The 14,159-nt window shown below is 44.4% G+C and overlaps 1 protein-coding gene across 1 annotated transcript; it reads right to left on the bottom strand.

Annotated features, from left to right (window-relative positions):
- Positions 1–205: 205 nt before the first annotated feature.
- LOC144658036 (uncharacterized) lies at positions 206–5,146 on the bottom strand. Its single transcript, XM_078518363.1, has one exon. It carries the CDS (start codon positions 5,144–5,146, stop codon positions 206–208), a length of 4,941 nt encoding a protein of 1,646 aa, XP_078374489.1.
- Between the last annotated feature and the right edge of the window lie 9,013 nt (positions 5,147–14,159).

The raw sequence follows: 14,159 nt of genomic DNA, 5'->3' as shown, positions 1-14,159 counted from the left end.
CCTCTTCTCACCTTTAAATGGTAGCGAACTGACAAACTGTAGTTGTACACAGGCGTGAAATACATGGGCAATAAAAATATGAACTTAAACGAAGAAAACTGCATGTCAATTAAGACAGACTAACCAAATGTCTCAGTCTCTAGTAGTACCTTGTGAAAGTGTAAACCTAAAACTAAACTGTGGATCTAAAGGTACCACACGCAGGTTAAAATCTAACATAGTCCTGCAAGTGTGAAGGAGGTCTGCGCTGCCTTTGAGGTCTTGAAGCTGGGTGATCAGGAAAGTTGGGAGGAGACAACAATGGTTGATCTGTGACTGCAACACTTGTGCTTGACTCGTCTTGAACAGCGACTGGGGAAGGTGAGCGACTGATGGTATCAAGTGGTGTGTCATCGCTGGTGAAGGACGGGACTTGTTCCTCGTCAGACGGAATGGTGATGAGTTCTGGAGGTGCAGGGGGAGGTAACACAGGATGTACCGGGGCTGGGGACACCGCAGGAGTTACTGGAGGCTCGACGTCCATGTCTGGAGGGGCTGAAGGACCTGGGAGGCTGGGCACAATAATGGAAGAGGGAACGGAATAGCACTCGGACAGCTTGACTTTGTAAGAAGTGGCTCTGAGTTGTGAGCCACGAAACTTCTTTACAAAACACCAAGGGGTGTCGATGGAGACAACGACATAGCGATCACGAGCGCGTGACTTGTCCTTATCAGAGAAGAGGTAGACAATATCTCCAACTTGTAGAGGTGGCGTGTTTGCGACAAGACCGCGGGGGTTCTTGGACTTCTCGCTATAGGCGTGGTTAGTAGAGCGATGTTTGTGCCTATCGAGTATGAGTTGGTAATCAGACAACGGCAACTGCTCATGGGTGAATTGGTTGCGTTGGGTCCACAACTCGAGAGAAGAAAGACCCGAGAAACGAAGGCGGGAGTTAAGACGTGCGGTAGCCAGAGCGAGGCCAACTTCGCCTACTGGTCCTCCACCTGGTTCTTGTCGGAGGAGCTCTTCTTCAAGTTCGCGGACTGCCTTCTCGGCGACAGGGTTGTGGTTCTTATTCTTAATACGGCCGACATCGATTGAGACGTTTAAATGTTCGAGCGAGTCGTTGTTGCTCAGGGATGAAAAACCGGGAGCAGGATCAACACGTATAACAGCTCTAGGACCATCAAGAGGGTGTAAACCGACGATTAGTTTTGTGAGGGCATCGCGTAGAGTGTCATGCTTTTCGTCAGGTATCAAGCAAGATGCAGTAAGTGACGTGGAGCATTCTCTAAGAACAAGGATGAACTGACGGTGGCGCTTGATTACGTCAGCGGCAAAGGAGATTCCTATCACTTCGGGAGGGTCATCAGAGGATTGGGATACCAAGGTGCTCGGAAACGACTGGAGTGAAGCGCACGTGTGGCAGGCAGATGTAACGCAGGAAATGGCGTCGCTCATATCGAGGGCAAAGAACTGTCGTTGGAACACCATTTGGAGCTGATGGCGGGAAGGATGGTTTAGTTTGATGTGGAGGGCAGTTAGAAGACCATCCAGTACAGAACGGGGCACAACAATTGCTTCGGAAACAGGAACGAATGGCTTGGAGTGTTTGACTACGAGGACTCCGTCACGAGCAATGGAGGTGCAGCTGAGATACCGCTTAACGTCGCGAATATTGGTGATCTTCTTTGACGGGCGAGTGCCTTGTTTGAGGTGGGCATGCACCCTTCGGAGGTCGGGGCAGTCGTTCTGGATCTGTAGCCATGCTGACCTTGTGGTGAACGGGAGGTTGGACTTCTTGTCGAGAATGTCCTGAATCGAAACGCTACGCACGACTGAGTCTTCCATTTCGTGGACGAAGGTGCAAATTTGGCATTTAGGCTCACTGCAGTCGGGGGCATTGCGACTGGTGAAGTCAGACGGAAGGTTGGCCTTACCAGCCAAATGTTGAAGACTGACTTGGTAACGGCTTACAGTCGTGAGGAAGGAAGTTACTCGGGGGCTGGCCGAGAATTCACCGCGACATAACTTTTCAATTGCTTGAACGCACGGTTTGCTGTCAGTTAATACAGTTGTAGGCTGTTGCGACTGAATGATGAATGGAGCGAAGTGTTTGACAGCAGCAGCAATAGATAATGCTTCGACCTCGCAGGGGAGCCAGGTGACTTGGTGTTTCCGCAACTTGGCGCTGTAGAAGCCAGCAAGGGAAAGATGACTTTCACGGGTAACATACAATGTAGCACCAAGGCCTCTCTTGGTGACTGAGCCATCGGTGACTATCCAAAGAGTGTCAGAAGGACGTGGTAGGACTATGGATTTGTGTTTGGACAGATACTCCTGGGCACGCTTGAACCTGAAGGTGAGGTTCTCATCCCAAAGCAGCTTGTCGTTAGACTGGAGGCCCGTGAGGGTGCTCTCGAGGGGGTCCACTATGTCCGAGCAGTTTGGGAGTACGCGACTGAGGACTTTATAGGCTCCAATGAAGGAACGTAGGCCTTTCACACTTTGGGGAGGAGGGCATGATTGCAAGACGGCAATACGATGAGGGCTGGCTGATAGACGGCCTTGAGACCAGATCCAGCCAAGGATGGTGGTAGACTTTGGACAGATGACAGTCTTCGTAGGGGACAAACGGAGGTTACAACGATCAAGCGCCTCCAGTACCCGTCTCCAGTTGGTCAAGAGGGTTTCGGGTGTATCGCCGCCACAGTACAGGTCGTCTGCGAGTTTAGCCACGCAGCCTTCTTGAATTAAGTCACCCAGAACACGACACATCATTTCCTCGAGTGCGGTCTCGGAGCCAGGCATCCCCATTGCTGATCTTGTGTATACACGGATTCCACGGAAGGGGGTGGCTACACCACAGTACTTTAGAGAAGACTGGGAGAGAGGTATCTGGTAGAATGCTCGGGTGAGATCAGTTTGGATCATGTAGCGCCATGGTGTGATAGTGCGCAGGGTTGTGTCGACGTCTGGCATTAGAGATGGCTGCGGTTTACTGTAGCGTGCTACGTCGGCAAATGCGGTCACGAGTCGGTGACCACCTGAAGGCTTTTTTACAAGAAATGAAGGATTAAGATACTCAACGGTTATGCCCAGATCCTCGGGGCGACGGAAGACCTGGGCCTGTTCCAGCTCGTCAAACTTAGCTTGGAGTTCTACCAGTTGGTTGCGAGAGTACTGAGGTACGCGGCCTTTCCGTTGTGGAGGCTGTACGGGGCCTATATTCACAGTTGCTTGGATGGGACCAGCAGCACCATTGTAACCGGCTATGTCGGGGTTGAAGACTCTGTCGTATGACTGCAGCAGCTGTTGAAACTTGAGACGGGTTTCATCTGGCAGCAATTTGTCGGGGTCTAAGGACACGGAAGACGAGAAGGGAGGTAGACTGTGTGGCTTCACTGGAATTGACTTAGTGGTGGATGCTGGGTTGGGGGTCGGTGACGGTGTTTCTGCTGTGGGTAGAATCTCGCTGAGGTGCTCGTGGCGACCTATGGCTTTCGGCTCGTTGGAAGTGTTGGTTAAGCGGATTTTGGATCCGACAGCTTCTACAACTTGAGGTTCAGGCCAAATGCAGGTGGGTTTGGTGTGTTTCGATATTGGGGTGTCTGTGCGCGGTTGAAGTGCTAGTACGCAATCGACACCTAGGTCGGAAGGGACGTCCAGTTCCAAGTATTCACCAGGCCAAACAACGGTTGCGGAGGAGGAAGCGCGTAGGACGTAACTTTGTGCACGTCGCACAGCATGAGAGCCAGTTGAATCACTATCGGGGTCATAATGTATGACCTCAGAGTCCTGAATACGTACTTGGCACAAAGCGGGACGGACGGTGATGTCGTTAGCAATAAGGAAGGGTGTGCCAGCCAGGACGTCTACGTCTAAGTCGTCAACAACGAGGGCGTCAAGACCGAGTTGTTTGTCTGCTCGGGATAAGATGAGGTGAGTTTCCCCGGCTACAGCTAAGGGAGTCATGCCGTCGGCTTGTAAAGCTTGCTGGGAAGACTTTACAATGGTTGCACCAATTGAACGGGCCACGGATGACTTGATCATACTAGTCTCTGCACCTGTGTCTAGGGTCAGTCGGAGTGGATGCTGTTTGTAAAAAGCCTTAAAGTGGGGTGACTGTTTAGTGCTGACACGGCGTGAAACTGTACGAGCTGTAGTGTGTGGAGGGGGGTCGTCCTCGTCGGGGAAGGCTGAGGGCACATAGTCTGAGTAGTCAGGTTCCTCGTCGTCAAGGGTAGAGGTAAGGCGAGAACGAGAAAGGTAAGTACGGTCCTCCGGAGGTAAATATGAGCATGCACTTAAGAAGTGCTGGTCGTTGCGACCAGCTTGTTTACATAAAGGACAGGACCTCGGTCGCCTCGGAGGCCATGGTTGTGCAGAAGACTTAACGGAGGGGCGAGGAGGTGGCTGCCTGAACCGTGAAGCAGTGGTTCGGAGAACTTTGGTGTCGGCGTTGGAGCGAATCTCATCGAGAAGAGAGTCTAGCGCCTGCGAGATTTCAGGTTTTAAGGAAGCAAGTGTTCTTGATCTTAACTCAGTTCCGTAGCGCTGCTTGACAAGGGCAGGTAGATCGTTATGAATGAGTCTTAGCCAGGTTAAAACCACGAAATTCTCAAGTGTGGGTGACAGTTCCTCATCAACAGTAATGACTTCCCCATGGTGGGTTATGTTGCCATTTGCAACAAGCAAATTATCTTCAGTGAAGGACATTAACCGTTGAAACAAGTCTTCAGGGCGTTCATCAACTTCGAGTTTAATGTTAGAGAAATCTAGAAAATGAGCACCCGTGGACTGAAAGCCAAAGTGGGACCTTATTGCTTGCCAAATGGACTTGACTGAAGTGGTATTCTTCACAATGGTATTGCGTGAAATAACGGGGCAAAAATTTGCTATCTGACCTAACATGAGTTCAAGGTGTACGTTCTTCTGTGCGGCGGTACGTCGGCGAGTTGATGGGACGTCTTCCCCATCGGTAGTGAGCCCTCTATTGGGGGCAGTGGACGACTTTTTCTGCCATGTAAAATTGTCTGCTAAAAACGGGGCGAAATTAGCGTCTAAAGACAGGGAAGACTGAAGATTCTGGCGCCAGGCTTCAAATGATGTGATACTTTCATTCTTTGTTAGGGACCACTGTTTCGGGGCTCTATTTGAATGCATGTTTAACACAGTAACAGTAAGGAACAGTGAGGTTATACTTTCCTTACGATGAGACGGCTGTTCAGAGTTCAATCGACCATAGAATAGGTAGACTCGTTGTTGCTTGGACCAGCGAGACGACACTCAGGCTCTTGAGGACGTGGATTAATCGTCGCTGCCACCACGCCAATGTTTAAGAGACAAGAACGCACGTCACAACGAAAGAACTTCAACAGCAGTTTTTAATGCAACCAAGATGGCTGACATATAACACATACAGAACATGTGGCGCGAAAACATGCGCGCGCATATTACAATACTAATGCCGCAGGCACTGCCTGCTGGCGCAGGCTTAATATATACCATCTTCATTTCCATCCCATCACCTCGCAAAAGCATTACATCGACATTCAAATCCTAGCAATTTACAGGATGTTTGAGGAAGGAGAAAAGGACTGAATTTGGAAATCATGCCAACATTTTGACGGGGGTTGTAGTTAAGTGGCCTAGCCACCACGAGTCTCCCAGGCTCAGTAGTAGAGCATCCAAAGTGCTACTCAGAAAGTCATAGGTTGGACCATTCAATGTTGGATGGGAAGCACTCGGAAATTTTTTTTACCGAGTATGCTTGTGCCAATTACTTAAAAACATCAATCTTAATTTTACTTTAATCAACAGGCTTAATATAAACCATCTTTATTTGACAAAGGTTGTACATGTAGTTAAGTGGCCTAGCCACCACGAGTCTCCTACAGCTCAGTGGTAAAGCATCCGAAGTGCTATTCGGAAGATCATAAGTTGGACTCGTCAATGTTGGAAGCACTCGGAATTTCTTTTACTGAGTAAGCTTGTGCCATTTACTTAAAAACATCAATCTTTCACTTTAATCACCAGCCTTTAAATATACCATCTTCATTTGCATTCCATCACTTCGCAAAACGCATCACATCGACATTTTAATCCTAGCAGTTTACAGAATGTTTGAGGGGAAGAAAAGGACTGAATTTGGAAATCATGCCAACATTTTGACGAGAGTTGAAGTTAAGTTGCATTGGCACCACGAATCTACTACAGCTCAGTAGTAGAGCATCCAAAGTGCTACTCAGAAGGTCATAGGTTGGACTCTTCAATGTTGGATGGGAAGCACTAGGAAATTCTTTTACCGAGTTTGCTTGTGCCATTTACTTAAAAACATCAACTTTCACTTTAATCAGCAGGCTTAATATATACCATCTTCATTTGCATTTCACTACCAAGCAAAAGCATCACATCGACATTCAAATCCTGGCAGCATGCAGGATGTTTGTCACACAAACCTAGTTTAAGACTTAAGCCAGTACACCATTCCTATAGCACAGCATGGGGTGGAGTACTCGAAGCACTAATCGGAATTCAAAGTTGGAAACACTCGGAATTTCTCTTACTGAGTAAGCTTATGCCATTTATTTGAAAACATTATCTTTCACTTTAATCACCAGCCTTAAAATATAGTCCATCTTCATTTGCATGTCATCACTTCGCGAAAGGCATTACATCGACATTCAAATCCTAGCAATTTACAGGATGTTTGAGGAAGGAGAAAAGGACTGAACTTGGAAATCATGCCAACATTTTAACGGGGGTTGTGCATGTAGTTAAGTGGCCTAGCCACATCATCAACAACACCGTCTTTCACTTTAATCACCAGCCTTAAAATATACCATCTTCATTTGCATTCCATCACCTCGCAAAAGCATTACATCGACATTCAAATCCTAGCAGTATGCAGGATGTTTGAAAAGCGACAAAAGGAATGAGTTTGGAAATCGTGCCAACATTTTGACGAGGGTTGTAGTTAAGTGGCCTGGAAACCACGAGTCTCTTATAGCTCAGCATGTGGTAGAGCATTCGAAGTACTAATCGGATGTCATTGGTTCGACTTCTGTTGGAAAACTCGGAATTTCATTTTCCGAGAATGCTTCTTTCATTTACTTAAAAAATCGTCTTTCACTTTAATCACCAGCCTTATTTGCATTCCATCACATCGCAAAAGCATCACATCGACGACCATCGACATTCAAATGCTAGCAGGATGCAGGATGTTCGAGGGAGGAGAAAAGGAATGAATCTGGAAATCGTGCGAACATTTTGTCGAGGGTTGTAGACTATAGTACAGCTCAGTGGTAGAGCGTCCAAAGTGCTACTCGGAAAGTCATAGGTTGTTCTCTTTTCGGAAGCACTCGGAATTTCTTTTATCGAGTATGCATGTGCCATTTACTGAAAATCATCATATTTCACTTTGTATTAATCACCAGGCTTAAAATATATCATCTTCATTTCAATCAGGAAGTACAATGTTATTTCTTTTGGAAACGATTACTTACTGATATAAAGCTTTCTGATTGTACTTATATGGAACTGTCTATCTTATTTTTGGAAATATTTAATTTATGGGGTGATTACTTCACTGCATTATTCTGAGCTTACTGACGTAGCGTCGATCACGCGAGCGAGGCTTTGGTATACTTCTTGTTTGGTAGACGCACATTTTCATTTTAACCACTGAAGTGACGATTCGACTAACTTGTGAAACAGGTTGTGTGATTTACTAGGACAACCTTGAGGCATCTATTCGAGTTATCGCAAGGTCTTAAGGAATTATTTTCTCCATGGCAGGCAGTACTCTGATAGAGATTTTCGGGCAATTAGTGTTCTCTTTCACGCGCAATGTGACAGAGCACTACAACCCGGAAGAACCTGAATTCACGGCAGAGTCTTTTGGCCTCATCCCCGTAAAAAGCACAGGCCGAGAATGGTATTATTACCCAATCGATGAATTTATTTACCAGGAATACGGTGACAGAGCGGTCTCAAGCTCGAGTTATCTAGCAGCTAGAGGTTTTAATGTGAGAGTTATAAACGCCTGCGCTACAGAGGTACCTGAAGACATACTGGACAATCAGCAAGAACAAGATAACGCAAGAGCTTGGAAGCGACTCAGACCATTCTTTCTACAAACCGTTTGTAGCTCAATGTACATCGGGGCTTTGATTTCGCTTCTTAGCGCTGCCCTCATAGGTGCAGTATACATGTTGTTCTGCTATTTTTGTTATAAAACTATCCGAAACTGTACGTATGTCCCGAAACAAATAATTCCACTACGTGTGCAGTGGACTATGACAATTTCCGATTTGATTGTCTGCGGCTTCTTTTATGTTTTCTCATTCTGTACTATGTTGCTTCTTTTTCGCCGGCATCAATTACGAGGTTTGAAAAGAAAACTGTTTCTAATTTGCTGCGCTTTGTATTGCTTGGACGCATCTTATCGCGTAGTTCTTCAAGCTGTGGGAAAACCCTTGTATAAGGGGCCTGCATTATATAGAGTTCCACTTTACATCTTTTTTGCGAGCAGTCTGTGCCTGCAGTTTCATCATCTCGCAAGAAATTTTAGACTGCAATCAAGAAAAAAAGTGGCAAGTCTAGTCTGTAAACTGACCATACCATCCCTTTTAATGTTCATTGGATGCTTTGCTATGATCTTTTTTATTTACCCAAAGTACAATAGACAAAACAAAGAAGGGAAACTTCTCATCGCAGTCTTCACTCCTGTCGTTGCAGTAATTGCCAAAGCGATCTCGCGGATTTGCGTTATTACTCATCCGGGATATTCATATGTCTTACTGGTGCCTTTGTATTGTAGTTTAGCGGTTTTTTGTCGAGTGTTACAAGCCGATCTTGACAGTTTGGAATCTATTGCAATTCTTGGAATACTTCACGGTTTGGCGGAAGTTGTGGAACGCAGTACCATGGTAGTAATCGATCACATTTGTCATCAGGTTTGGAAACGAAAATCAGCTCCTTGGAGAAGTTTACGCACTCCTCGCCGTGAGAGACTTATGGCTGATATCGCCATTATGAGTATGTTATTTGAATCAACCGCTATAGTGTCTGTCAACGGCTTTTTATACCTGTATCAGTTTATTTACTTGCAAAACGATTCTTTTCTAAGGTTGCTACAGTCTTTTGCCATCCACACTTCAATTCCGCTGGTGATTGAGTGGTTTTTCACAAGCGTCTCTCTTGCGATCGAGACTCGTTATCAAAATATGCCTGTCATGGCTGTTTGACGAAGGCGATGGAGACGACACTTCAGTATTAGTGGCACTGGTGAATGCGATACCAGTAGCTATGTGGACTAGTGGAAACCTTCTAATAATGGTACATGGACGTTTTGACGAGTCCTCGAATCAACCTTGCAAAATGCCCTTTACTTGAGGATAGACTGAGATGTTTCACAAAAAATGGTCTTGGCCCATTAGGAAAATTCAGAGTTGAGACATTATATAAACTTTATCTGAAATTTAGAAATATTAAAGCTGCAAATATCGGACTGGACTGGTTGCTATTGAGTCTAAAGACGATAAACTAAGAAGACAGACTGAGATGTTTAAGATTGGAAAGGATTCTAGAGGCTTTACAAACAACGAGGTTAATCAGGCCGGTGTAACAATTACAGTATTGTAACTTTGTCAATGTTGACAAATTCAGGGCCACAACGAAAGGAAGAAACTGTTACCAGAATTAAAATAATGGTGATATCATTTAGTCAGGCCACATTAGAACTGACAAATCACAAAAAAAAGTGTAAAATTCACATCAGAAAATCATAAGGGGACAGTTTCGTACTGAAAGCTAAAGCTTGTGCAGTTTAAGCTTTCTAAATATAAACTAGAACTGAAGCGATATCGCTCCACGGAAGCAACGTACATAATAAAAAGGTTCATACCAGCGCTAACCGGATGCTATTGGATATATATAGTTTTGAGGTCATAAGTTCGAATCCTGTTTGGAGCACTCGGAATTTTTTTTTCCACGAGTATGCTTGTGTCACTGAAAAACATCATCTTTCACTTTAACCCTCGGACTTACAAAGGGGGGGGGGAGGGGGAGGATGCCAACCCCCCATAAGGTTTTTTTCAAAACTTTGAAAAGAGGATTTACTCTTAATCAATGCTGAAACTTTCAGTAGCTGTTCATTCATCTCTTGCGGAAATTTTGATATGTCAGTCATGTGTCATATACATCCGCAGTTCATATATGAATCATTTCATATACATTACATCATTTCACTCCTCTCACGGGAAAATATGAACTCACAATTGACCTCGCTCCCAATGTGTGGCTTCAATAGCTCAGTTGGTAGAGCATCGCACCGGCATCGCGGAGGTCACGGGTTCGAATCCCGTTGAAGCCCTGAATTTTTTTCAGGCTTCTTTATTCAAATTGTTTAAATTGGAAATTCACTGCGACGATCATTTATCACTCTCATATACATCCGCAGTTCATATATGAATCATTTCATATACATTACATCATTTCACTCCTCTCACGGGAAAATATGAACTCACAATTGACCTCGCTCCCAATGTGTGGCTTCAATAGCTCAGTTGGTAGAGCATCGCACCGGCATCGCGGAGGTCACGGGTTCGAATCCCGTTGAAGCCCTGAATTTTTTCAGGCTTCTTTATTCAAATTGTTTAAATTGGAAATTCACTGCGACGATCATTTATCACTCTCATATACATCCGCAGTTCATATATGAATCATTTCATATACATTACATCATTTCACTCCTCTCACGGGAAAATATGAACTCACAATTGACCTCGCTCCCAATGTGTGGCTTCAATAGCTCAGTTGGTAGAGCATCGCACCGGCATCGCGGAGGTCACGGGTTCGAATCCCGTTGAAGCCCTGAATTTTTTTCAGGCTTCTTTATTCCAATTGTTTAAATTGGAAATTTACTGCGACGATCATTTATCACTCTCATATACATCCGCAGTTCATATATGAATCATTTCATATACATTACATCATTTCACTCCTCTCACGGGAAAATATGAACTCACAATTGACCTCGCTCCCAATGTGTGGCTTCAATAGCTCAGTTGGTAGAGCATCGCACCGGCATCGCGGAGGTCACGGGTTCGAATCCCGTTGAAGCCCTGAATTTTTTTCAGGCTTCTTTATTCCAATTGTTTAAATTGGAAATTTACTGCGACGATCATTTATTACTCTCATATACATCCGCAGTTCATATATGAATCATTTCATATACATTACATCATTTCACTCCTCTCACGGGAAAATATTAACTCACAATTGACCTCGCTCCCAATGTGTGGCTTCAATAGCTCAGTTGGTAGAGCATCGCACCGGCATCGCGGAGGTCACGGGTTCGAATCCCGTTGAAGCCCTGAATTTTTTTCAGGCTTCTTTATTCAAATTGTTTAAATTGGAAATTCACTGCGACGATCATTTATCACTCTCATATACATCCGCAGTTCATATATGAATCATTTCATATACATTACATCATTTCACTCCTCTCACGGGAAAATATGAACTCACAATTGACCTCGCTCCCAATGTGTGGCTTCAATAGCTCAGTTGGTAGAGCATCGCACCGGCATCGCGGAGGTCACGGGTTCGAATCCCGTTGAAGCCCTGAATTTTTTTCAGGCTTCTTTATTCCAATTGTTTAAATTGGAAATTTACTGCGACGATCATTTATCACTCTCATATACATCCGCAGTTCATATATGAATCATTTCATATACATTACATCATTTCACTCCTCTCACGGGAAAATATGAACTCACAATTGACCTCGCTCCCAATGTGTGGCTTCAATAGCTCAGTTGGTAGAGCATCGCACCGGCATCGCGGAGGTCACGGGTTCGAATCCCGTTGAAGCCCTGAATTTTTTTCAGGCTTCTTTATTCCAATTGTTTAAATTGGAAATTTACTGCGACGATCATTTATTACTCTCATATACATCCGCAGTTCATATATGAATCATTTCATATACATTACATCATTTCACTCCTCTCACGGGAAAATATTAACTCACAATTGACCTCGCTCCCAATGTGTGGCTTCAATAGCTCAGTTGGTAGAGCATCGCACCGGCATCGCGGAGGTCACGGGTTCGAATCCCGTTGAAGCCCTGAATTTTTTTCAGGCTTCTTTATTCAAATTGTTTAAATTGGAAATTCACTGCGACGATCATTTATCACTCTCATATACATCCGCAGTTCATATATGAATCATTTCATATACATTACATCATTTCACTCCTCTCACGGGAAAATATGAACTCACAATTGACCTCGCTCCCAATGTGTGGCTTCAATAGCTCAGTTGGTAGAGCATCGCACCGGCATCGCGGAGGTCACGGGTTCGAATCCCGTTGAAGCCCTGAATTTTTTTCAGGCTTCTTTATTCAAATTGTTTAAATTGGAAATTCACTGCGACGATCATTTATCACTCTCATATACATCCGCAGTTCATATATGAATCATTTCATATACATTACATCATTTCACTCCTCTCACGGGAAAATATGAACTCACAATTGACCTCGCTCCCAATGTGTGGCTTCAATAGCTCAGTTGGTAGAGCATCGCACCGGCATCGCGGAGGTCACGGGTTCGAATCCCGTTGAAGCCCTGAATTTTTTTCAGGCTTCTTTATTCCAATTGTTTAAATTGGAAATTCACTGCGACGATCATTTATCACTCTCATATACATCCGCAGTTCATATATGAATCATTTCATATACATTACATCATTTCACTCCTCTCACGGGAAAATATGAACTCACAATTGACCTCGCTCCCAATGTGTGGCTTCAATAGCTCAGTTGGTAGAGCATCGCACCGGCATCGCGGAGGTCACGGGTTCGAATCCCGTTGAAGCCCTGAATTTTTTTCAGGCTTCTTTATTCAAATTGTTTAAATTGGAAATTCACTGCGACGATCATTTATCACTCTCATATACATCCGCAGTTCATATATGAATCATTTCATATACATTACATCATTTCACTCCTCTCACGGGAAAATATGAACTCACAATTGACCTCGCTCCCAATGTGTGGCTTCAATAGCTCAGTTGGTAGAGCATCGCACCGGCATCGCGGAGGTCACGGGTTCGAATCCCGTTGAAGCCCTGAATTTTTTTCAGGCTTCTTTATTCCAATTGTTTAAATTGGAAATTCACTGCGACGATCATTTATCACTCTCATATACATCCGCAGTTCATATATAATATTTCATATACATTACATCATTTCACTCCTCTCACGGGAAAATATGAACTCACAATTGACCTCGCTCCCAATGTGTGGCTTCAATAGCTCAGTTGGTAGAGCATCGCACCGGCATCGCGGAGGTCACGGGTTCGAATCCCGTTGAAGCCCTGAATTTTTTTTCAGGCTTCTTTATTCCAATTGTTTAAATTGGAAATTCACTGCGACGATCATTTATCACTCTCGAACTTAGTTTAATGGCCAAGCCATCACGAGTCTCCTACACTGAGCCAAGCGTATGGTAGAACATTCGAAGTACTAATCGGAAGGTCATAGATTGGACTCTTCAATGTTGGTAGCACTCGGAATTTCTTTTTCCGAGTAAGCTTGTGCCATTTACTTAAATTGTCGTCTTTCACTTTAATCACCAGCCTTAAAATGTAAACATCTTCATTAGCATTCCATCACCACGCAAAAGAATCACATCGATAATTATATCCTAGCAGTTTACAGAATGTTTGAGGCGGAAGAAAAGGAATGAATTTGGATATCGTGCCAACAATTTGACAAGGGTTGTGCATGTAGTTAAGTGGCCTAGCCACATCATCAACAACATCGTCTTTCACTTTAATCACCAGCCTTAAAATATACCATCTTCATTTGCATTCCATCACCTCGCAAAAGCATTACATCGACATTCAAATCCTAGCAGTATGCAGGATGTTTGAAAAGCGACAAAAGGAATGAGTTTGGAAATCGTGCCAACATTTTGACGAGGGTTGTAGTTAAGTGGCCTAGCAACCACGAGTCTCTTATAGCCCAGCATGTGGTAGAGCATCCGAAGTACTAATCGGTTCGACTCCTGTTGGAAACACTCGGAATTTCCTTTTCCGAGAATGCTTGTGTCATTTATTTAAAAACATCGTCTTTCACTTTAATCACCAGCCTTATTTGCATCCCATC

Source organism: Oculina patagonica, chromosome 6 (assembly GCF_052425735.1).
Source record: "Oculina patagonica isolate OP01 chromosome 6, crgOcupat, whole genome shotgun sequence".
Lineage (NCBI taxonomy): Eukaryota > Metazoa > Cnidaria > Anthozoa > Scleractinia > Oculinidae > Oculina > Oculina patagonica.
Note: the sequence above shows the minus strand (reverse complement) of the source record. Positions and strands in the feature narration are given on the sequence as shown.